Consider the following 20,018-nt stretch of genomic DNA (forward strand, 5'->3'; position numbering starts at 1 on the left):
GAGGGAAAAATGAGACGGAAGGGGGATGAAAGGGGAAGAGTGAGAAGAGACAAAGAGGGGAGAGGAGAGGATGAAAAAAAATATAACCCTTTTAATTGGTAATTTAACTACTTTGAAGGCAGTTTTCTTTTTCTATTAAAAAAAAGATGAAAAGATACTTTTTATTTGATCGTTTTTGAGGATTTCTTAAGAGGTATCATAACACCATAACATGCCTGAATCACAGATCTCTACCGTTAGAGAAGAGAGATCCCTGCAAACTAATTAGGTGAGAAAGTTGTTGAATTCAGAACTTTCAGAAATAGAAAATGGGGCCTCTAAGGTCACTATAATGAGGAAATGTAGATATGAGTGAAGTGCAATTTACTGCTGTCGCATTTTAATGACAATTTTCCCCTATTTAAACACACTGGGTGGAACTCCAGGCTGCAATACACTACTAATCTACTGTATAGAATATTGTTTTTATAGATATAAATCATCTTGGAGGTCAGTTGTTGGCTCCTTTAACCATTAATTCAACATCATGTAACTCATTATTTCATGGTGGATTTTCAGATGCCACGGGTCACATGTGATATTGTTGACCTGAGATCGTCTCTGTTCATTCACTTAATGAGCCATTCATCATCTACGTGCGCAGGATCGTATGAGCAACCAATTTGTGGTGGGAAACCTGGCTGTGAACCTCGTGTCACTAAGGGGCGATTTAGCTGGCTGATAATGAGAGGCTGTAAGGCAAAACTGGTACAACTACTGGAACTGGTTTTTTACATCATCTCTGTATTGGTGTGTATCTGTGTGTTCTGTGTGAGCTTGTTAAAAAGCCAACTAACAACTCAACCTCCCGCCCATGTGGGCTGAGGGAGGGAGAGCACGAGCGGGACTTGGCAGCGGTGTCTAAAGGTCACGGGCAATCGAGAAGTGACCAAACAAATAGTTTCACAGCTAGTAATAAAACCATGCCATATAAATGACTTTATTATATCTTTGCAGGTTATTCCCAGTTTAAGGATTTGAAGATCCCTTTACTTTGTGTTATGGGATAATATCAGACTGTAGTAATGCCTCAGTATCCCTCTATGCTGATGATATCATTATATACTTAAAATAGAGGCAATAATATGCTGTGAAGTGTGGACGCCAACCAAGTTTGTTGACATTCATTGCATACCAAATGTGACCCAAATGTGAACTTTTGTCATAGGAACACGAGTTAGGAGTTGTTGTGAGTCAAACCTGCACTCAAAACTGCTGTGGCAAAATTGCAGAAACCTGAAAAGTGAAAAAGGCTTCTTTAGTGGATAGTGTCTGACTGACTGGAAGCTTAGTGCAATGTTCCTCTTACAATAGCTACACTGCACTGAGGGTCACAGCTGAGGGTCTCTGCTCACCCACTTTAATCAGAGAGAGAGAAGCAGACTGGAAAATAGACTCTGCAGATGCTTCACAGATAGGGTCATTGGGATGCATGCCATCATCTGTGTGTGTAAGAGAGAGAGGGTGTGTATGTGTGTGTGTGTGTGTGTGTGTGTGTGTGTGTGTGTGTGTGTGTGTGTGTGTGTGTGTGAGATCTGCCTCCATCTTGCCATCTGTAGCCTGGCCATGCTCAAGGGGCACTAAGGGTCTGCCTGTATGGAACAAAGGTGAGGAGCCAGTACAGACCACATATGTTCTCTGGCAGCTCATCCTTAGATAAAGTGCTGAACCCTAACACACGCACGCACGCACGCACGCACGCACGCACGCACGCACGCACGCACGCACGCACGCACGCACGCACGCACGCACGCACGCACGCACGCACGCACGCACGCACGCACGCACGCACGCACGCACGCACGCACGCACGCACGCACACACGCACACACACACACACACACACACACACACACACACACACACACACACACACACACACACACACACAGCATTCTGGCATCAGTCTAGAACTTTTAGAGTTCAGAAAAATGGAGCATAGAACAGGAAGAGTTCTATGCTCTTGAGCTTAATGTTCAAAAATGTGTGTGAGGAATATAGAATGAAAAATACGTATGAATAAATGAGAATATGGAAAAACAAAGGAGCAAACACAACACAAACCAACAGGAAGAGGTTTGGTTGACAAAGAGAGATATGGGAGAGTTTACCTGGACGATGTCCCTCTCAGCGTATCTTCCTCTGGATGAGATTCGGACTTCATCGCCGTCCAACTCCACCATGGCTGCGAAGAATAAAAAAAGGATATAAAATGTCGGAGTACACTAACAGTAAATCTGAAGAACACACAGAAAACACCCACTTACCATCAAATTCGGCGGGACCCACTCCCACGATGATAATGGACATTGGCAGACAGGAAGCCTGGAAAGAAGAGAAGATTTTAAAGGGTCAGTTCACCCAAATCACATTTTCCCTTGTAGTCGCAACTCAAACACACTCTCGTAATACGTGCTGCTGCTGGCAGCCGGGGACGCACACACACCGACTGAGCTAAAAGGAATCCCGGAAAGCAGTGTGGGTCGACGCATGACAGTGAATAATATTAGAGTTGAGTGAATAAACAGCACAGCCTGAACTCACAATTCACTGCCAATGTACGAATGACGTGTGTGTGTGTGTGTGTGTGTGTGTGTTTTTTGTGAGATTAAAAAAACAGTGCCAGCGGTGTGTGTGTGTGTGTGTGTGTGTGTGTTTGTGTGTGTGTGTATTATGTATTTGAGTGACCCATTGACCTCGGGCAGCAACTGCTTCCTCTGTTCCCCTTCCTTCATTTATGCCCCTTTCCTTCCTTCCTCGTTTCCTCCACACTCTTCTTCTTTCAGGGCCATGAGACGGATCGCTGCTTCACAAAAATATGTTTTTTTTGTGTCTGCATTTTACATCTCAAGTCTGGCCTGTCTGGAGATCACACGTCACCGTGACAGAGATGGAGAGAATGGATGGAGGGAGAATAATATGCTGTCAAAAGTGAAACCGCCGCAGCAAACACAGAAAAAAGCCAAAACTGTAGCAAAGAGAGAATAACAGAAATGCAGGCTTAGTAGAAATATATATCAATGTCAGGAAATTACAACCGTAAAGTTACAATACAAGGAATGATTGATAAGTTCTGAGCCGAGCATAGGAAGCTCCAACTCAGACGTGTTAAACCCAAAATGCTGGAGGGGTGTGCCTCAGTTTAACATACAGTACAGGGTTTTCTTAGCACTTGTGACATCATCAGCGTTTGATCATACTGTATAGCATTGGCTGTGGTCTTTGCAACATGTCAGTTATATAGGCGCCTATTGTTGTTGCTAATTCAGTTAAAAAATGTGGGTTTGAGCCCACTTTGAAGGGGACTTTGAACAAGAACCTATATTACATTACATTACGATCATTTGGCAGACGCGGAAAGAAGCGGAAGAACTACCCACTGAGCCACTGCCTCCCTATATAAAACTAATATTTGGTAAACAACCACGTGTCCTTGATCATAAGCAGGTAGTGGTGATTTTAAGCCTAATAAGGAAATCACAACACTAATGCATACATTTCCATTGACAGGAGCCAAACTACCAACTGTATAACATGTTGCACATATCCCTCTGTACTTGAGTTCTGGACAAACTGTTAACAGCCAAGACAGTCGCACTTACATTGACTATGGACTCCTTGGCCTGGGCCATGTCTGAGATGACGCCATCTGTGATGATGAGGAGCACAAAGTACTGGGAGCCATCCTTCACCGAGGATGCATACCTGCGCACAAACACACACCAATGCACACAAACTGTAACCATACTGCCATCATCGTGAAAACCATCATCACGTAACCTCTCGCAATCATCATGATCATAAATTAGTCTAGAGCACATCGCTGTCATCAAGGTTTAATTAAACTCTTAATGCGCCTGTGTGTATTTAATTTCCTACTCTTGAGAAAGGAGTGGAACGATCTTTATGTTAGTTCTATTGCTCCTCAGCTCAAAATGGCCTTCAATTTCTCCTTTGATGCACGTGACCTTTCCATGTGGCATGAGTCGTGAACTGACTGTTATGGATTATTTCAGTCACCCCGGCTTCTGCTATGCTTCACCTTACCGCGCCCAGGAGGGTGTTAGATCTGCCTGTATGTCAGTCTCTTCCCTCTGGAGATAAGTGATACATAAGCGGCTCTCACTGGAGATGATTAGAAGATAAGATGAGATAATGTAGCGGTTGAAGGATGAAAGACGGGGAGATGCCGGAAAAGTAAGACGGAACTCTAGTGGGAGTGAGGGTGAGGTTCGGCGGAGGAAAAGCGAGTATGACTGAAATTGAAAACCACGGGCAGCAAGAGGAGAGGAGGTGGAGGTGAAGACCCTGGGATTGCAGGTGAAGGGAGAGGTGAAGGAGGGTGTTCGGGGGCAAATGCAGGCAAAGAAATAGGGTGAAGATAAGAAAAGTAAAGAACAGACTGTGCAAATGAGGATATTTTGCCAGAATAATCATTTTAAATAAAAGCAAACTGCTGCCTCTGCGTTGCTGTTTTCCATTTCCCCTCAAGAGCGCTTCAGCCTCTCCACGCAACACCGAGCAATTAAGGTGTCGGTAAATCATCTTCTCAGTGTATGAAATGGCCTGATGAGAGACTTCATTGGAGTGCATCTCTTTAATTACAAGCTGGCGTGAATGTTTTCTCTATGCCTTTTTTCGAGCCTGGAATCTCTGCCAAAAACACATAAAACAACAAACGTGCAATCGGCTGTCAAATACCTTCCTTCACCTCCCCTCTTCAGTGATTTCCATTAAAATCTCACCTCAGGAGCCTGATATTTGTGAAATGGCTCATTTTCCTTCCAAACAGCATGCAAGCAAAATGTTCTGCAGACATTTCGACTTATCACAGCATGAAAAGCGCAGGTGTAACTACAATAACAAGAAATTGGGTCACCGTTTCCTTTTGTGCAAGTGAGGAAGTTATGACATGACACATCTATATCGCTATAAACCGAAGGGGAAATCCTTTGGAGTGTATCCTGCAGAAGGAGCGCAGGTGTGGCATGAACACCAGAGCCCCCGCCGTCCACCGTCATCAATATTAAGAGGTACACCTGCGCTTCATAAGTCAAACTGTCAGCCGTGAAAAAGCTCTTAAGTGCGGCCGGAGCTACGGAAGCTATCTGCCAGCCTTGCAGGTGGAGGGAATGCTGGACGTTTCGAGTTTCAACCTGCTTGCTCAGCCGCTCCATTTGTCATTACTTCCCTACTATATTGTTCGTGCCAGTGCTAGTTCCAAACCAACTTCTGGTTTTGTTATGTCAGCCAGAGCTCTTTCACACCAGGCACACCTCGCTCCGCTTGCACTTTGCCGTACTTTCACTCGGTCTTCACTTGCTACCTGGCAACCCCCAGTGCAAACAGTTCATTAGAGAAAACCTGAGAACAAAAGTGTTGAAACGTTGAGTGAAACGTACAGAGTGTTCTTTCACACACATGACCACATTAATTGAGGTTCGTTATGCAAGACGCAGGTGTAAACCAGGATGGGTGTGATGAAATGAGAACTAAATAAGAAACAGAAATGGATGAAACCGCGAAGAGAAGCAGAAGTGTTTGTGTGTGTGTGTGTGTGTGTGTGTGTTACCTGGCGACGTGGTTGATGACGGGGGAAAAGTTGGTGGGTCCGTAGAGCTGAACTGACTTTAGACTCTGGTAGTAGGCCTCCATCACGCCATCAATGCCTGCACAGTAAGGGTTCTGGGGGTTCCCGTTCTGTGTCAAATGACAGGATGAAGATGTGGAAGTTGAAGAAAGAGAATGCAGAACCCAGTCCCCTATGCACTTACTCTTCACTCAGTCCCCCCCCACACCCCCAGCCAGTGCAAAAGCCCAAAGCGCCTCCTCCTCCTCCTCCTCCTCCTCCTCCACTTCTCCCCTGTCATCCCTCCTTTGCTCTCACCAGGGCAAACTCGTGGGAGACTCGTCCGTCAGGCGGCAGCTTGGCTCCGAAGCCCAGGGCGGGGAACATCTTGTCGCTGTCGTAGTCTTGGATAATCTCCCCCACCGCCTTCAGGGCCATGCCATAGGCGTTCAGCTGGTAGGGACTCATGTAGTGCAGTGATGTGGGCTGGGCTGGGTTACCTACACACACACACACACACACACACACACACACACACACACACACACACACACACACACACACACACACACACACACACAGTCTCTATTTACTTGATGGTGGTAGTGTAATGTGCGCATCACTTTTTTAATAGGTGAATCTTCAGTGACAAAACTCTAAACTAGGTCAAGTCAGGTGTGTGTACAGCTGGAGGAGATGCAAAATATGCAGCGCTTGACTTCAAGGAGTGAAAACCGCTGTTTTGTGAGAGCCAGAAAATATCAAGTGCACTGCGACCTTAAACACATTTTTAACACTCACTGTGCGAAAGCTCTCATTTGATTAGATAGGATTTAGTCAATAGCTGCTGCCCGTCCTGCTAGGACCAAGCTCAAGGGTAGATGCATAACACAGCTCTTAATCACAGCCATCGTCGTCTGTTCCTGCACTCCTCTTCAGCTGCCAGGTGTGATGGAGAGGGCTATTAGGAAACACTTGATTCCCCATCTGCATAGATTTGAATAAACGCTCCCTAGGCATGCAGTGCACTTTGCATGTCTTTATGATGGTCTTAAATGTGTGTGTATGTGTATGTGTGTGTGTGTGTGTGTGTGTGTGTGTGTGTGTGTGTGTGTGTGTGTGTGTGTGTGGCTCACCATTGGAAGCAGTGAAATCAATGGCCACGGTGAAGTTAATCTGGGTCCTGGGAAGACAAAAGGGGAGAGGTGATTCATTAATCAACACACACATGCTTACACAAAGAGGCGCACACGAAACTGCAAACCACAAATCAGGTTTAGGAGCTCAGTGTTGGTTGGCTTTTCTTGCCTTTTAGCTCTAAGAATATCAGGGAAACTGCAAGAGAAACAAAGAGAACCGAGACAAGAAAGTAAGAACATACAAACTCAGAGTGAGAGACAGCAAGAGAGGGTGAGAGAGGGAGAGATATGAAACAAGACGATGACAAACAACCCAGCACCCAGCATGAGACTGGCATGTCTCTGCATGAAAGCATTTTCCAAGTTGTTATCCTGAAGGCGCGGGATGTGGCTAACCCTTCGTCCCCCTGTGGCACATTTTCACACCATTACCCACCCCAAGGCAAAACCACACACACACAAACCTTCCCTATCAACTCTACACACGTCTCGGTTCTTCTGATATTGTTCAAACGGGCAGCAGCTCATTGTCTCCGTCACCTCTGCGGGCCACGCAAGGCAAAGGCGGTAGGTACCCAGCTACAGTACATGGGCATTGCATGGCTCCGTCCGGCCCAGGAGAGCGAGAGAAGCTAGAGCGAGTGGAGGTGCGGCATAATTCAACTCACATCTTAGTGCTTTGCTTGTACTACTGACAAAACAGATGCCTGGGGTGTGGAGCTACAGTAGAACATGAAAGATGAGACAAGAGAGGCAAGACAGCCAGTTACCAGTGCATATAAGTACATCTCTATCATCAAATATACTTTTTTCCCATGTCACCATGGATACCATGACTGTATGCACAGACTGTGCATGGAGATAAAAGTTTTATATGAAATCTTTAGTTTGTGGATCCAATGAGAAATTTACCAACACTGAAAATCCCGTAACTGCTTCAATCCCAGCCTTTGAGATTTTCTATTTGACATTGCTACACACTCACATTATGCAGACACAAGATTGTGAATTATAATGCTTGGAACAGCGTGACACACAATGAACTTGTATGATTGCCTCACCTTTGGAATTTAGGAGGCTTAAACTAATAATAGCAGGTGGCACATAGAACAGTTCCATCTCGAGTTGCGAAACTGATACAACACCAAATTTGGCATTTTCCAATTTTGACACAAAATCCAGACATGACATGATGTCCTTGTAAGTGATCAAACATCTTATGAAACACTCTCAAAGCCCCCCCTATCACCCCACCCACCGCTGGAGAACATCCCAAATCAAACCATCAAAGATGTTCTGCAAAGCTCACGTAACGTTTTCTGTGACAATTGCACGGTGAGTAACGGGGCGATTCAGTTAGTCAACCACACAGAAAATAGGCAGAAAATTGAAGTAAAGTGTTTTCGCTGGTGGGCAGCTGCAAGGACAAGAGAGCAGATTCCGGTCCAGTTCCACACACACGCTGGCACAGACAAGCCTCAGCCAAGCAGCCTAAATTATGCATGCCCTCTTTCTCTTCCACTCATACACACACACGTTGATAGAGGGACACCAACTCTCAAAGAGGGCAAGCCAGGAAAGCATGATGAAACTGGGGCCAAACAACAAAAATAGACAATATGTAGGGGAATGATATGAGATTGTTCAATAAAACGGTACCCATCAATGCACTCTTGCGTCATTTCACACACTTTTTAAATGGCCCTAAATCTGAGGTGTCAGAGTCCAGCATCTTGCTTTAAAAGCCAGCCGCCCTCATGTTTGACATTATTTTGACAGCCTCTCCAAAATGTCAGCGTTATACTCTGAATTAATCAGGGGTGAAGTTGATTGAGGCGTTAGTTTATTGCGCTCTTGGGATTTCACCCCGGTGTCGTGTGTCCCTGAATGTCCCACGCGTCTGACCTTTCAGGAATCTGCATCTGGTTTGATTCTGCAGAGGCTGTAACAGGTGCTACAAGTGAAATTGTTCCACCAAAGAGCGACAACGAATCAGTCTCAGCTTTAGACTTGGGGGCACATTTATAAAGAGTTTGCTGCAGTTGTTTTTAGGCTCAAATAAGTAAAATCACACACACACACTCGGCTGAAAACTGAGGCGTGAATGGAGAGGAAACTGCGTCTTATTTTTTGTGGCTCGGAGAGGCTGGCTTAAGCTTTGTGGCTCATTGAAGTCGGTTTGATCATGCAGAAAGAGAAGAAGAGACGAGGCAGAGGGAGATCAGTAAGTCAGGGTCAACAGATTAAAAAAAAATGTTTCTTCCTTTTATCTTCCCTCTCTGCCTCGCTAATGAGCTTTCAAGTATTTCACAGTTAAGCGCAACCTTGCGTAAGGTGGAAGAGGCCAACCACAATCGAAAACTGAGCATCCCCGGTAGTAAAACAGTCGACATACAGAAGACTTAAGAAGACATCGTAGTCCTCAAAGTCATTATGGGTGACGGGTATGACTGTACTACGAGTTGGACCATTCTCATATCATCAGGATTGAATACTTGTATAAACATTTATGAATACGGGCAGATAGGCAGATGAAGAGCATGAACACTACTTTCAAATAAGCCCTCAAGCAGACACAAGAGGCCGGACAAACCTTCAATGTGTCACTTTTCATGAATTCAGAATCGCCTCCATCAAAGACGATTATACACACAAAAATGTCTAGGTGCTGTGTTTTTAGTGAGACATTTCCCTTTTTAAAATGCTGCCATGTCAAGAGAAAAAGTTTGATAAGAACAGACAATTGTAATAGCTTATTTTAAAGATCTTTCATCTATAAGTGCCATGGGGATAATGTGGAACACACGGCCTAAAATTGGCATCAAAGGCTGCATGTTGCTACCTCTTGACGACACGCAGACAAATGTTGCTGGTTGGACAGTGTCCATCTGGCCACAAGGGTGGAGCAGGTAGGAGAGGAGAGGAGAGGAGGGGAGAGGAGAGGAGAGGCATTATAAGGGACATTCACACACATACACAGTGCATGTTCTTATTTTTAGGGCTCTAGACTGAAAACTTTGCTTTGCTTCACTGTACAGAAATCACCTGTGAACCACTGTGAGCACTGAGAGGAAACACTTCATGGGTGTGTCTAACCAGGTGTGCATTACAATGTGAGCTTGTCTTACTTCATGGATTTCTATACAAGGAACCTCAACTTGACAATATGGAAATCAGTAAAGCACAATATGTCGCCTTCATCACAAGAGATACAAAACTATGCATTCCATTCTTGCCAGGTACAAACAAATACATAAAGAGCCTAAGGTCCTTAGCTTCAAAGGTCCCCAGCAGGCTTCATCTCTGCTCCTCTATCTAATGATAACCTCTCAGAATGATTTCAGCTCCACACTGTTGCTATTCTTGTTTCAATTCTCAATTCACAAGCCAAATCATGGGGAAACAATATCTGTCACTATGACTGACAGGAGCCCCTTCAAAGCCACAAGCACAAAATGAAAGATACAGCCAACAAAGTCTTCATTTTTACCCCCTCATTGCAGTGCATAAAGGCTTCATTGTTGGAATCCATGGGTGGTAGTAACGCTTTATCAGAGGGAATGAAAAGAGTGAGAGCTGCGGCACTGTGGATTGCGACGGAGCCTTCTCAAATCAGTCATGTATGCTAATTCCACCAGCAGATCATGTTCCTAATTAGGTCCAAATGAACAATTAGATGATTTGGTTGAGACTGCAAAGAGAGCTGTCAGTCTGAGGACAAGGAAGGGGACAGGAAGGAGGTTGGCCACAAAGACACGATAAAAAGATGCACAGTCCAGCGAGACGCAGATGTGTGAGCGATTAGGGGGAGAGTTTGTGGTTGTGGACATAAATAAATCTATATGTGTGCGTTTGTGTGCATTTGTGTCTCCGTGCTCGCAATTTGCCCATTATGCAAGTGCAATGGGCCCATTACAGGCCATTAGAGACCAAACCTGGCACATTCTTTACCCACAGAAGCGTGTAACCACACCCAGCTCACACTCTGGACGCACCGCCAAAATAAAAGCTCTTACTGATGTTCTTAGAATACACTCACAGTCTGATAACATGCTCTCATTTGGCTCTTATTTGTATCGAGAGACTACGATGACATTTCTGCATTAGCGGTTACACGCAACACTGCAGAAATACACACAGAAATGCACACACAGACACACATATTTCCAAGCGAGTCCACACACACATCACTCACAGCCTTGATTTTTATTGTGTTTTGTAGAAATGTCTTTCGGTGCAGTTAACTTCCCAGGCAGCAGCCATCACAGTTAGTGTAATTCTGCCAGTTTGGGAGAGAAAGTAGGATAAAAATGAACTCGGCATCAGCAAAACAAACTTTTTTAAATGTATTTTTAGACTGGAAGGATAAAGTTCAAGAACAGACTAATGTCTCCCCCTCCCCCATTCTCTCTCTTTCGCTCTGTCTCTCTATCGTAAAAGAAGAGTGTGTGGGCGAGCGTTCACGGCGCACCTGGTTGCATGCGATCAAGCCTCCTGAGCAACAACCGTCCATGAGCATACAAGTGCAACGACACAGCGATACCACAGACAAGGACAGACATTTCAGGTCTCTCTCTCTCTCTCTCTCTCTCTCTCTCTCTCTCTCTCTCTCTCTCTCTCTCTCTGTCTCTCTCTCTCTCTCTCTCTCTCTCTCTCTCTCTCTCTCTCATCATATGGCATATTAACTGACTGGGATCCCCCGTCTCTCATTAAACGAGCACATAACCAGTGACTTACCCTCCTTTGATGTAGTCCAGGAAGGTGACTTCAATGTCCACCAGGAACGACAGCAACGTTACCTGGCGGCGATAAGGGCACCAAGACCTTTGTGTTAGTCATCATGATCATGGCACTTTCTTTATGTGTATATCAACGAGTCCATCAATGCATGTAATACTTCTTCTACTTCATCTTCTACATGGTGTTTTGTGATGTTGACTGAGACAGTTTGAGTCTGTGCATACATGTGGAATGTTGAGAAATGCCTATGCTTGAGAACGCCTTGATGAATGATGAGGATGGACATATTTTCACCTTTCTCTCTTCATCTTATCTTTGGGGCCACAAAGTCTAGAAGATGTAAATCTAGCACAGGCTGTGGGAGCTCTTTGTCTCATGCAAGTTGAGAGACACTATAGTAGACTCTGGGAGGAGTATAGAGATGTGATGCAAGCCTGTTCCTGTGCATGGAGTGGTACAGATTGAACCAGCGCTGTAATAAACTGTAAATTGTATCTCAGTTAGTCTGCTTGTTGAATTCCCTCTATCATTACTGCTCAAACTTGTGAATTGGAATTGATTTTGTGAACATTTTGACGTTATCTGACATAGCAGGTCTTCAAAATGGCAAAAAATATGTTGGTGTGAGTAAAGGAGTTGACTGAAAATGGATCACGTGACAATCAAGATACAAAGAATTTAATGAGTCACGTTTTCTTCTTTTCTTCTTCAAGATTCGCTTCTAAACATTTTCCCTGGCAAATTAGGTTTATCTTCTTGTGGCGTTGGGCCTTTTGTGTTAGGAACAAGAACAAATTGTCAAAGAGAGTCAACATTTATTAAAGACAAAATGTGTTGTTCAATCTACTGAAGGATTCTTTAATTTATTTGGGTATTCAGACGGTTAATCACAAACTCAGATATGGAGCTGAATTGAAAGAGTAGCAACACTGCAACATGAACAAACTAATCAAATACTACACCGCAGACTGGATTCAAAATCTGGCTGTGAACCACTGTGATCTGCCAAAGCAAAAACGTGACGCACTTGATGAATATTGCCTCACCGTTCCAGAGTTGAGGTATTTTTTCTTCTTCCCTTTCTTCTTTGGATTAACCACCTGAGAGCAAGAGGCAAAGACAAAACAAAACCTTGTAATCCAGCCCTTTCATGCATTTGTTTAATTTATTCATGCATTTGTATTCAGTGTTGTGAGCAAAACTGGAGGCTTAACTTGTTTACATCCTTCCCTCCTTTCTTCGACACTAATAACACCGATACTGCTTGTACTGATACCACAGCAGTGCATAGAGGAATAACGTATATATGTGAATATGAATGTATGAATATGTAACGGGATGAAACAAGTTCATACAATCAATCTCCTTTGAATAAATAAAGTTGTCTGTTCATTTAAAGAAGCTTCATTGATTTTATTGTTTCAAGACTCCATTTTTTTCACCTATAGATTGGAGAAGGGCTCATTCTTTTCACCTCTAAATCCATTCTTCATGTCAGGGGCCCCTGTTCATCAAAACTTGATCACTCAGGTCACGTCGGGGGGCCCGCTAAAGACGGACCTCACACCTTTTCTATTCCGAGCGCTGCGTCTGGGCTTTTAAATCAGGGATTTATGGTATAATTAAACTACGGCAAAGTCGAGCAGACAGAGAGGACTTGAGGAAAACAACACAGAACTGTGGATTTACGCGCCATGTGTCCTTGGATCGCATTGGAGCAGGTACACACAAGGACGCACTCACTTTTGAAGGTGAGGATGGCTGGAACATGATTATATGGTTCTAAGACAGACTCTCTCTCTCTCTCTCTCCCCTCTCTCACACACACACACACACACACACACACACACACACACACACACACACACACACACAGTGTCATAAATAGCTATGTTAATCTTTCGAAATGTCACCTTGCAAGTTGAGCAGGGGTCAGGAAAAAGGGCCAGAAATCACAAAATGTTCCTCCCACACACTTCTCACTGAGTGTCTCCATGCAACTTCTTGTATTTGCCTGTGTGCATTTGTGTGTGCGTGTGTGTGTGTGTGTGTGTGTGTGTGTGTGTGTGTGTGTGTGTGTGTGTGTGTGTACATCTGAGAGCTATTAGGGCCATGCAGCTGTTTAAAATGACAGTCCCGGTGTGACTTGCTGACGCTTCCTCAGAGAAGGTAGTCAGTTATCCATTATAATCCTCACTGTGTGTGTGTGTGTGTGTGTGTGTGTGTGTGTGTGTGTGTGTGTGTGTGTGTGTGTGTGTGAGTGTGTGTGTGTATGTCTGTGTGTCTGTGTGTCAGGGAGAAAGTTGCTTTATTTGCTGATTGCTGTCAACACAATTCGTTTGCAGTTTTCACATCATCATTTTGCAAACCAAACCCTACTACCCATACCCATACAGTATGCTCACAATAATCAAAGCAGCTCAAATAATCATCGAATGTCCATAAGCATGTTGGCAGTGCTGAGAGTAGCATAATGAGAAATGAACTCACTGCAGGATTTATGTATTTCCAGGCAAATCACTTCTTAATTGAGTTCTGAACTTTAAGTCTGACAGCAGCTAATGTTATTCAAATTAGGATAATTTGATTCCACCTCATTTTGAGTGGTCCACTGACCTGCAGCCTCATTGCATACACACTCACGCACATACACACACACAAATACACACACGCACGTACCTCATAGACGTTAAACTGGCTCTGCCCTCTGGACAGCTCCCTGTAACTGGTGCTGAACTCCCCAATGAAGTCATGACTAAAGAGAGAGACAAAAAGACAGAAAGCAGAAGGAAAGTTACAAACATCATCACTGTTAGCTCCATTAAACACACACACACACACACACACACACACACACACACACACACACACACACACACACACACACACAAACAAATTAAGTCCTGATCCCACAACATCACTAAGACCTAAATCAAATACTTATTGTGTGCTGTGAGTTTTGAAAGCAACCTGAACCTGAACTTCCCAGTATCGTGACGTGAGAGACAAGAGGGAGGAAGTTTGGCGTTAGTTAGAATGAAAGCACCACTGTGGGAAAGGTTGATGTCTAACACTGCCTCACAGAACCAGACCTCACACACCAGAACTGAAATGACTTGTTAAAAAAGTGACCCATCAGTCCTGCGAGTCCCTCAGACAGATAAAGAGAGAAATTCAACGGATTATATGACATTTCAGAATAGATAAAATAACCCAGACTCCCCCTTTCTCTCTTTGCTCTGTGGCTTGCGGCAAATCAAAATCCAGACAGCGCCAGTCTGATCCTTACCTACTGAAAGCACAAATTAGCATTGATTACTTGAGACTCAGACTGGATTGTGTGCAGAGGAAGCCCACTTGTATAGAATGGTAACGTAATTAAATCAAAGTAGCAGTTTTCTATACTGTATACAAGTGGTTTCAAACAGGAGATGATGGTTTATCCTGTTTGCTTCATCCATTTTTGGAAAACTAATAACATTAAACTGGAGGGAGTCGCAATTCAAAATAACTTAAGTGGTGTTTTGGCTCAATCAGGTGATGAGATTTGAGACACCATTGCATTTCTATTGGCATCACACATTAAAATGCCACGTCCCAACATTAAAATAAGCGTCGACAACCTTCCAATTAAAGTAATTACTATTTTTGTCACGTCCCAGGTACCCTAAACAACATCGCAGCTGATTTAAATGATCAGCAAACGCTCAGTCAGAGAAGCCAATCAGCAAAGTGTGTAGTTGGACTTTAAACCTGCAGCCTGTCAGGCCTCTGGAAACGCCTCCAACAACCTGAAACAAATGACTTTTGGATCGTTTATATCATTAATGATATGGGAAAGAGACAGAACAAGGAAAAATTACCTGCCATCTCTGTCCCAGTCATACACCTCCGCCTTGATTGTTCTGTTGGGAGAAGCACAAGATGTGGCTCTTGTTAAAAAAACGATGAGTCATCATCCAGACAAATTCAGACCTCCCCAAAAGACTTTCAAAGTACTAAGAGCTAAAATTCCTGCTATATACACAACTAGGTGTGTAATGTCTGATCAGACAAAATGCTAATTCCGTTTGTCACTGTTGTCATGGAGCCCTTAGGTGAAGCAGATCTGTCCTGCAGCTTATCTTTATTCCAACACACTGTCTGGCTGTCACTGTATTTGACTCTGGTAATGTGCGCTCCTCATCTCCAAATCCATCTATTTCTGGAGCCCATTATAGCTTACAAGGAAATGGAAAAGAATCCCCCGCACAGAATAGTCTGCGAGTGGCAGATACGGCACGCTATCACCTCCATCTACCAATATCTTCAACAGGAGGGTCATTTCTCTGTGACAAAGGCGGGCGAGAGGTGCGGAGAGGAAAAGAGGGTGGAGGCGGAAGGATAATAGAGACGGACTAAATTAAAAGAGAGGGAGCAAAAGGCATTCTGCCAGGGGAAAGGAGCGAGGGAGGAGTGCAAAAATGTAAAAGTGCTGTGTAAAAAGAGAACAGAGGGACGGGGGGAGGAGGGAGCGCTGAGTTTGCTTTTGTGTCTTTACATTGAGACTTTTGAGACGTTTGTGAAAACATCTTATATGTATGTGATCGGACACAAGGAAGCAATATGCCTCCATACATGAGCCCTGCAGCATTCAGTTACCCTGCTAACACATCTCTGATCAAGCTCCATAGGACTGCTCCAACTGTAAATGCTCTTCCCACAGAGGAAGAAAGAGGCTTAAGAGGAAAAGGTGTGTGTGTGTGAGAGGGAGAGAGAGAGAGAGAGAGAGTGCTTCCCCGTGCTTATACATGTTTTATCTTTTGTGTGTGTGCTGCAAGTAAGTATTTGTGTGTACGTGTGCATGTGTGTCGCTGTGAATGTGTGTGTGGGCACGAGTTTACAGGTGTGTATCTTATTAAATCAGTGTTACGACACATCTCCGCTGGAAATTTATCCCCACCAGTCTGAGCTGTGATCATGTTTTACACAATGTCTGTGTGTGTGTGTGTGTTGTGTGTGTGTACCTACGAGCAGTAAGACAAAGTGCTATGTTGTTCCTCCTCTTTATCACCTGTCACAGGCCGCTGGAGCAGATTGAATGTGTCTGACTGTGTGTGTGTGTGTGTGTGTGTGTGTGTGTGTGTGTGTGTGTGTGTGTGTGTGTGTGTGTGTGTGTGTGTGTGTGTGTGTGTTTCTGAGCAGTCCACTGTGAACTGTGTACTCAGTCTACCTTTGATAAGGACATGGTCGGACGCGGAGGCAGACACACAGATCAATACTGCTGTCTCCTAGGTGAGTTAAGGTACACTGGTGTCTGAGACGGAGGTGAGCATTTATGTACGCATGTTGTAAATTATATATATGGGAATTATGGAAAAGATAGAATTCTATTATTTGGTGTCTGTGGAATCTAATTGAAAGATTCCCTCTGTAATCCACATAGGACAGCAGTAGAAACCCCCTTTATACATTAGTCCTTGATACTAAACTACCATTTCTTGGTTCCATATCACTGTAATCCTACTTCTACAAAAATCAAGTGTATTTACATCAACACAATGTTTGAGCTCATTATTCTTATCTTTATCATTTTTTCTTTTCATTCTACATAATTCAGCAGTGAAGTCTGGGAAACAATGGCAATGTTTACTGGTAAAAACCTCTCCAACTGATGTTGCTCTTTGTATGAAGCAGCTTGATGAGCCTGTTAGTCACTGCAGGGAGCTCCATCATGCAACCCACCTTACACATATCAAGATGCCTGATATTTGCTTTATGCTCAACGATGAAAATAGGATCGCCCTGGTGATTCAGAGGGCTGCCGGTGTTGTTCCATTAAGAGACTTGCCATGTTTCCCCACATACACGACTGACAACACACTGACCTGTCATAGTCTCCGTTGCAGAGAGCTCGGACGGGGATCTTAAAGGCCTGCCACACCGGGTTCAACGTGTTCTTCACCACCTCTGTCTTATGGCAGATGGTAAACCTGCAGAGAGGGAGAGAGAAAGAGAGGGAGATACAAATGCATGCACCTTAAATAGTTTATCTTCCAGTAACTGAACACACACACAAGCACAAACTCTTCAAACAGGTAATTTAATTTCATTAGCCCACTGGCGAACAGGTGGACTTGGTATCTGCTGCCCGCAGAGCAGAGGGCCTCTTATCTGACATGTCACAGACTGCAGGGCCGAAAAGTCGACAAAGCTGTATTGAACACACACACACACACACACACACACACACACACACACACACACACACACACACACACACACACACACACAAAATCTGCATTATGTGAACAGCACCAAACATGTTCACTATCTCCCTCTTTCAGGTCCGCATGTAATCCTGAGCAAACACACACAGACACTTACGCACACGCACACGCACTCGCACACACACACACACCGACACACTTACATGTCAGTCACGCACATGCCTAAACACAGAGGACGTCTTTTGATCTATTGAAACATGAATGAGGCCCGTTTCCTTTAGGGGGACGATTTAACCAAAGATGAAAGTAAGGGAAGTAAAGATGGAAGGAGTGTAAAGGAGGCGGGGAAGGAAACTCACGTGCCGTCCTCATTGCTACGGTAGAAGACCAGGAAGGGGTCTGACTTGCCAAAGAAATCCTTTTTGTCCAACTTGTTCCCGCAGAACTGCATCATTACCGATTCCTGGTGGGAAGAGAGAAGGAAAGATGAAAGGAAAACGGCAAATCAGTGGATAGGAAACTCATCGTTCTAAGTCTTTATATTCTTTGTATCTGTCTTGAGTTCCTGAGGGAAAACCAAGCAGGATCTGCCATGCATCTCTTCAATCACTGAGAGAAAAATCCACCTTTGGTTCCTTAGCTACACTCGGCAGATTTATCGCCTTGTGTATTCCAGTCACACAACTTTTTGACGGCAGTGTTTTCCACTTCCCTTTCTTTTCCTTGTGTCACTCTGCTTCATTTCCTTCAATTCCCTCTCACGATGCATTCACTTGTGGCTTATAAACACCGAATGAGCGGCTTTTCGATCGCGCTGGAGTGAAATCTGTCTGTGGACTTTAAGAGTGTGGACTTTGTTTTTCATATCGATGCTTTTTCTTCTTCCCAACAGCCAAAGCTAATTCTTTGTATTCGTAATGCCACTGATGTAGCTGAAACTTGTGTAACCGTCGAAGCAGGGTGTTTTGTTTTAATATTTTTCTACAGCAATATACCAATCTGTGTAATTTGGTCTAAATCAGGATAAGGATCTGGATCTGATGAGCTAATCACTAATGTATTGCCAACATGATGACCTGATGCAGTGTTATTAATGGAGGTGCAGCTGGATGCATGAATCATGACACGCAGCATACAACCCCCCGCTGAGCTGCTGCAGCAGTGTATTGGACTTCACACTCCATAAGCTACTCTGTTCTGTAACTATACCGGCATCTAAGTCTCCAATCAATCACCGCCTCCTGGGACACAAGCACCGGTGACAAACACACAAAAAATGAATGAGAGCAAGATGAGAAAACATAGATCAAAACGTTTTTGACACTTACCCTGCAGTTGTTCAGCTCCTCGGCTTTCACAATAACGGTGCCACATTTCTTGCCTGGAATGCCCCTGCAGGCGAAAACAGGACAACAGGATCAGACATCGCATTCACAGGCACAGCGTGGGGACCATGAACACATCGCTCGCTCTGATTGCACTCTTCCTCATGTCGTCTTGGGCAGGCTCATGTACTCCATGCCGGCATGGTGCCCCTTGTACCTCAACTGAACTTGTACAAAATCTAGACAGTGTGTGTGTACAGTGAACTGTGTGTGGCCTGCAGGAAGGCGAGATTACAGGTGGGACTGTTTCCCACAAAACAACCGCACAGTCGCCACTAATTGCAGATGATTAAGTGCGCTGCTGTGATGTAGGAAGACTTCTGCTAATTTGCCCGAAAAAGAGTTTGTGCCAACTGTGGAGCTGCAGTGCTTCATCATTCTCTCTTTAATGATGCTTTGTGCTGTGTGGATCTGCTGGATGTCATTTACACAGCAGGCTGACTGTCAGGTTTTGCCAGTAAAGGTAGAAAGAGACACTGTCAGAATTGTTTTGACGTATTTAAACTGTTATGGATAAAGAATAAAGAAGACAGTGCCTTTCATACGGCTGTGCACGTCATTTGCATGAAAAATAGTTTTTTTATACAAGGTAACTGATCAAATCTGACTTTATACAGAGAAAAACAGAAATCAGAGAATTGTCAAGGATGTTTTTGTTAGTTTGTTTGTAAGGAAAAAAAAAAACGGTAAATGATCAAGGCAAACTTTCATCAGTCGTCCTTGAAAAGCCTGCATAAAAATCTAGTAGCAGAATTTACAAAAGAACAGAGAGAAAAGTGCATAATGACATGCAGCACTGTGTTGATCTTTGATTCAAGTTCAAACTACAAATATAGATTTTAATTTGTTTACATAAATCTGTTGCACTTTTAAAGAAAACGTTCCACCACATGAGGCTGTAACACCCTGTGATGCTGGTATCCAGACCTCGGCGGGG

General features: G+C 44.1%; 1 protein-coding gene across 4 annotated transcripts in view; it reads right to left on the bottom strand.

Moving 5' to 3' along the window:
* The window catches only part of LOC143002217 (copine-8), a 56,735-nt gene that overhangs the window by 4,155 nt on the left and 32,562 nt on the right, over nt 1-20,018 (bottom strand). Inside the window, exons 7-19 of one of the 4 annotated variants that reach the window (XM_076152214.1) lie at nt 19,025-19,088; nt 18,056-18,159; nt 17,355-17,459; nt 15,351-15,392; nt 14,167-14,242; nt 12,534-12,587; nt 11,485-11,546; nt 6,745-6,791; nt 5,927-6,108; nt 5,612-5,739; nt 3,642-3,744; nt 2,307-2,364; nt 2,151-2,224 (exon numbers count right to left, since the gene is read on the bottom strand). In XM_076152214.1, the coding sequence (XP_076008329.1) occupies nt 2,151-2,224; nt 2,307-2,364; nt 3,642-3,744; nt 5,612-5,739; nt 5,927-6,108; nt 6,745-6,791; nt 11,485-11,546; nt 12,534-12,587; nt 14,167-14,242; nt 15,351-15,392; nt 17,355-17,459; nt 18,056-18,159; nt 19,025-19,088 (1,099 nt within the window). The other 3 variants (XM_076152251.1, XM_076152222.1, XM_076152230.1) reach the window with 3 other exon arrangements.

This window comes from Genypterus blacodes, unplaced genomic scaffold (assembly GCF_046128005.1).
Source record: "Genypterus blacodes isolate CSIRO-AG114 ecotype Tasmania unplaced genomic scaffold, CSIRO-AGI_Gbla_v1 ptg000007l_1, whole genome shotgun sequence".
NCBI lineage: Eukaryota > Metazoa > Chordata > Actinopteri > Ophidiiformes > Ophidiidae > Genypterus > Genypterus blacodes.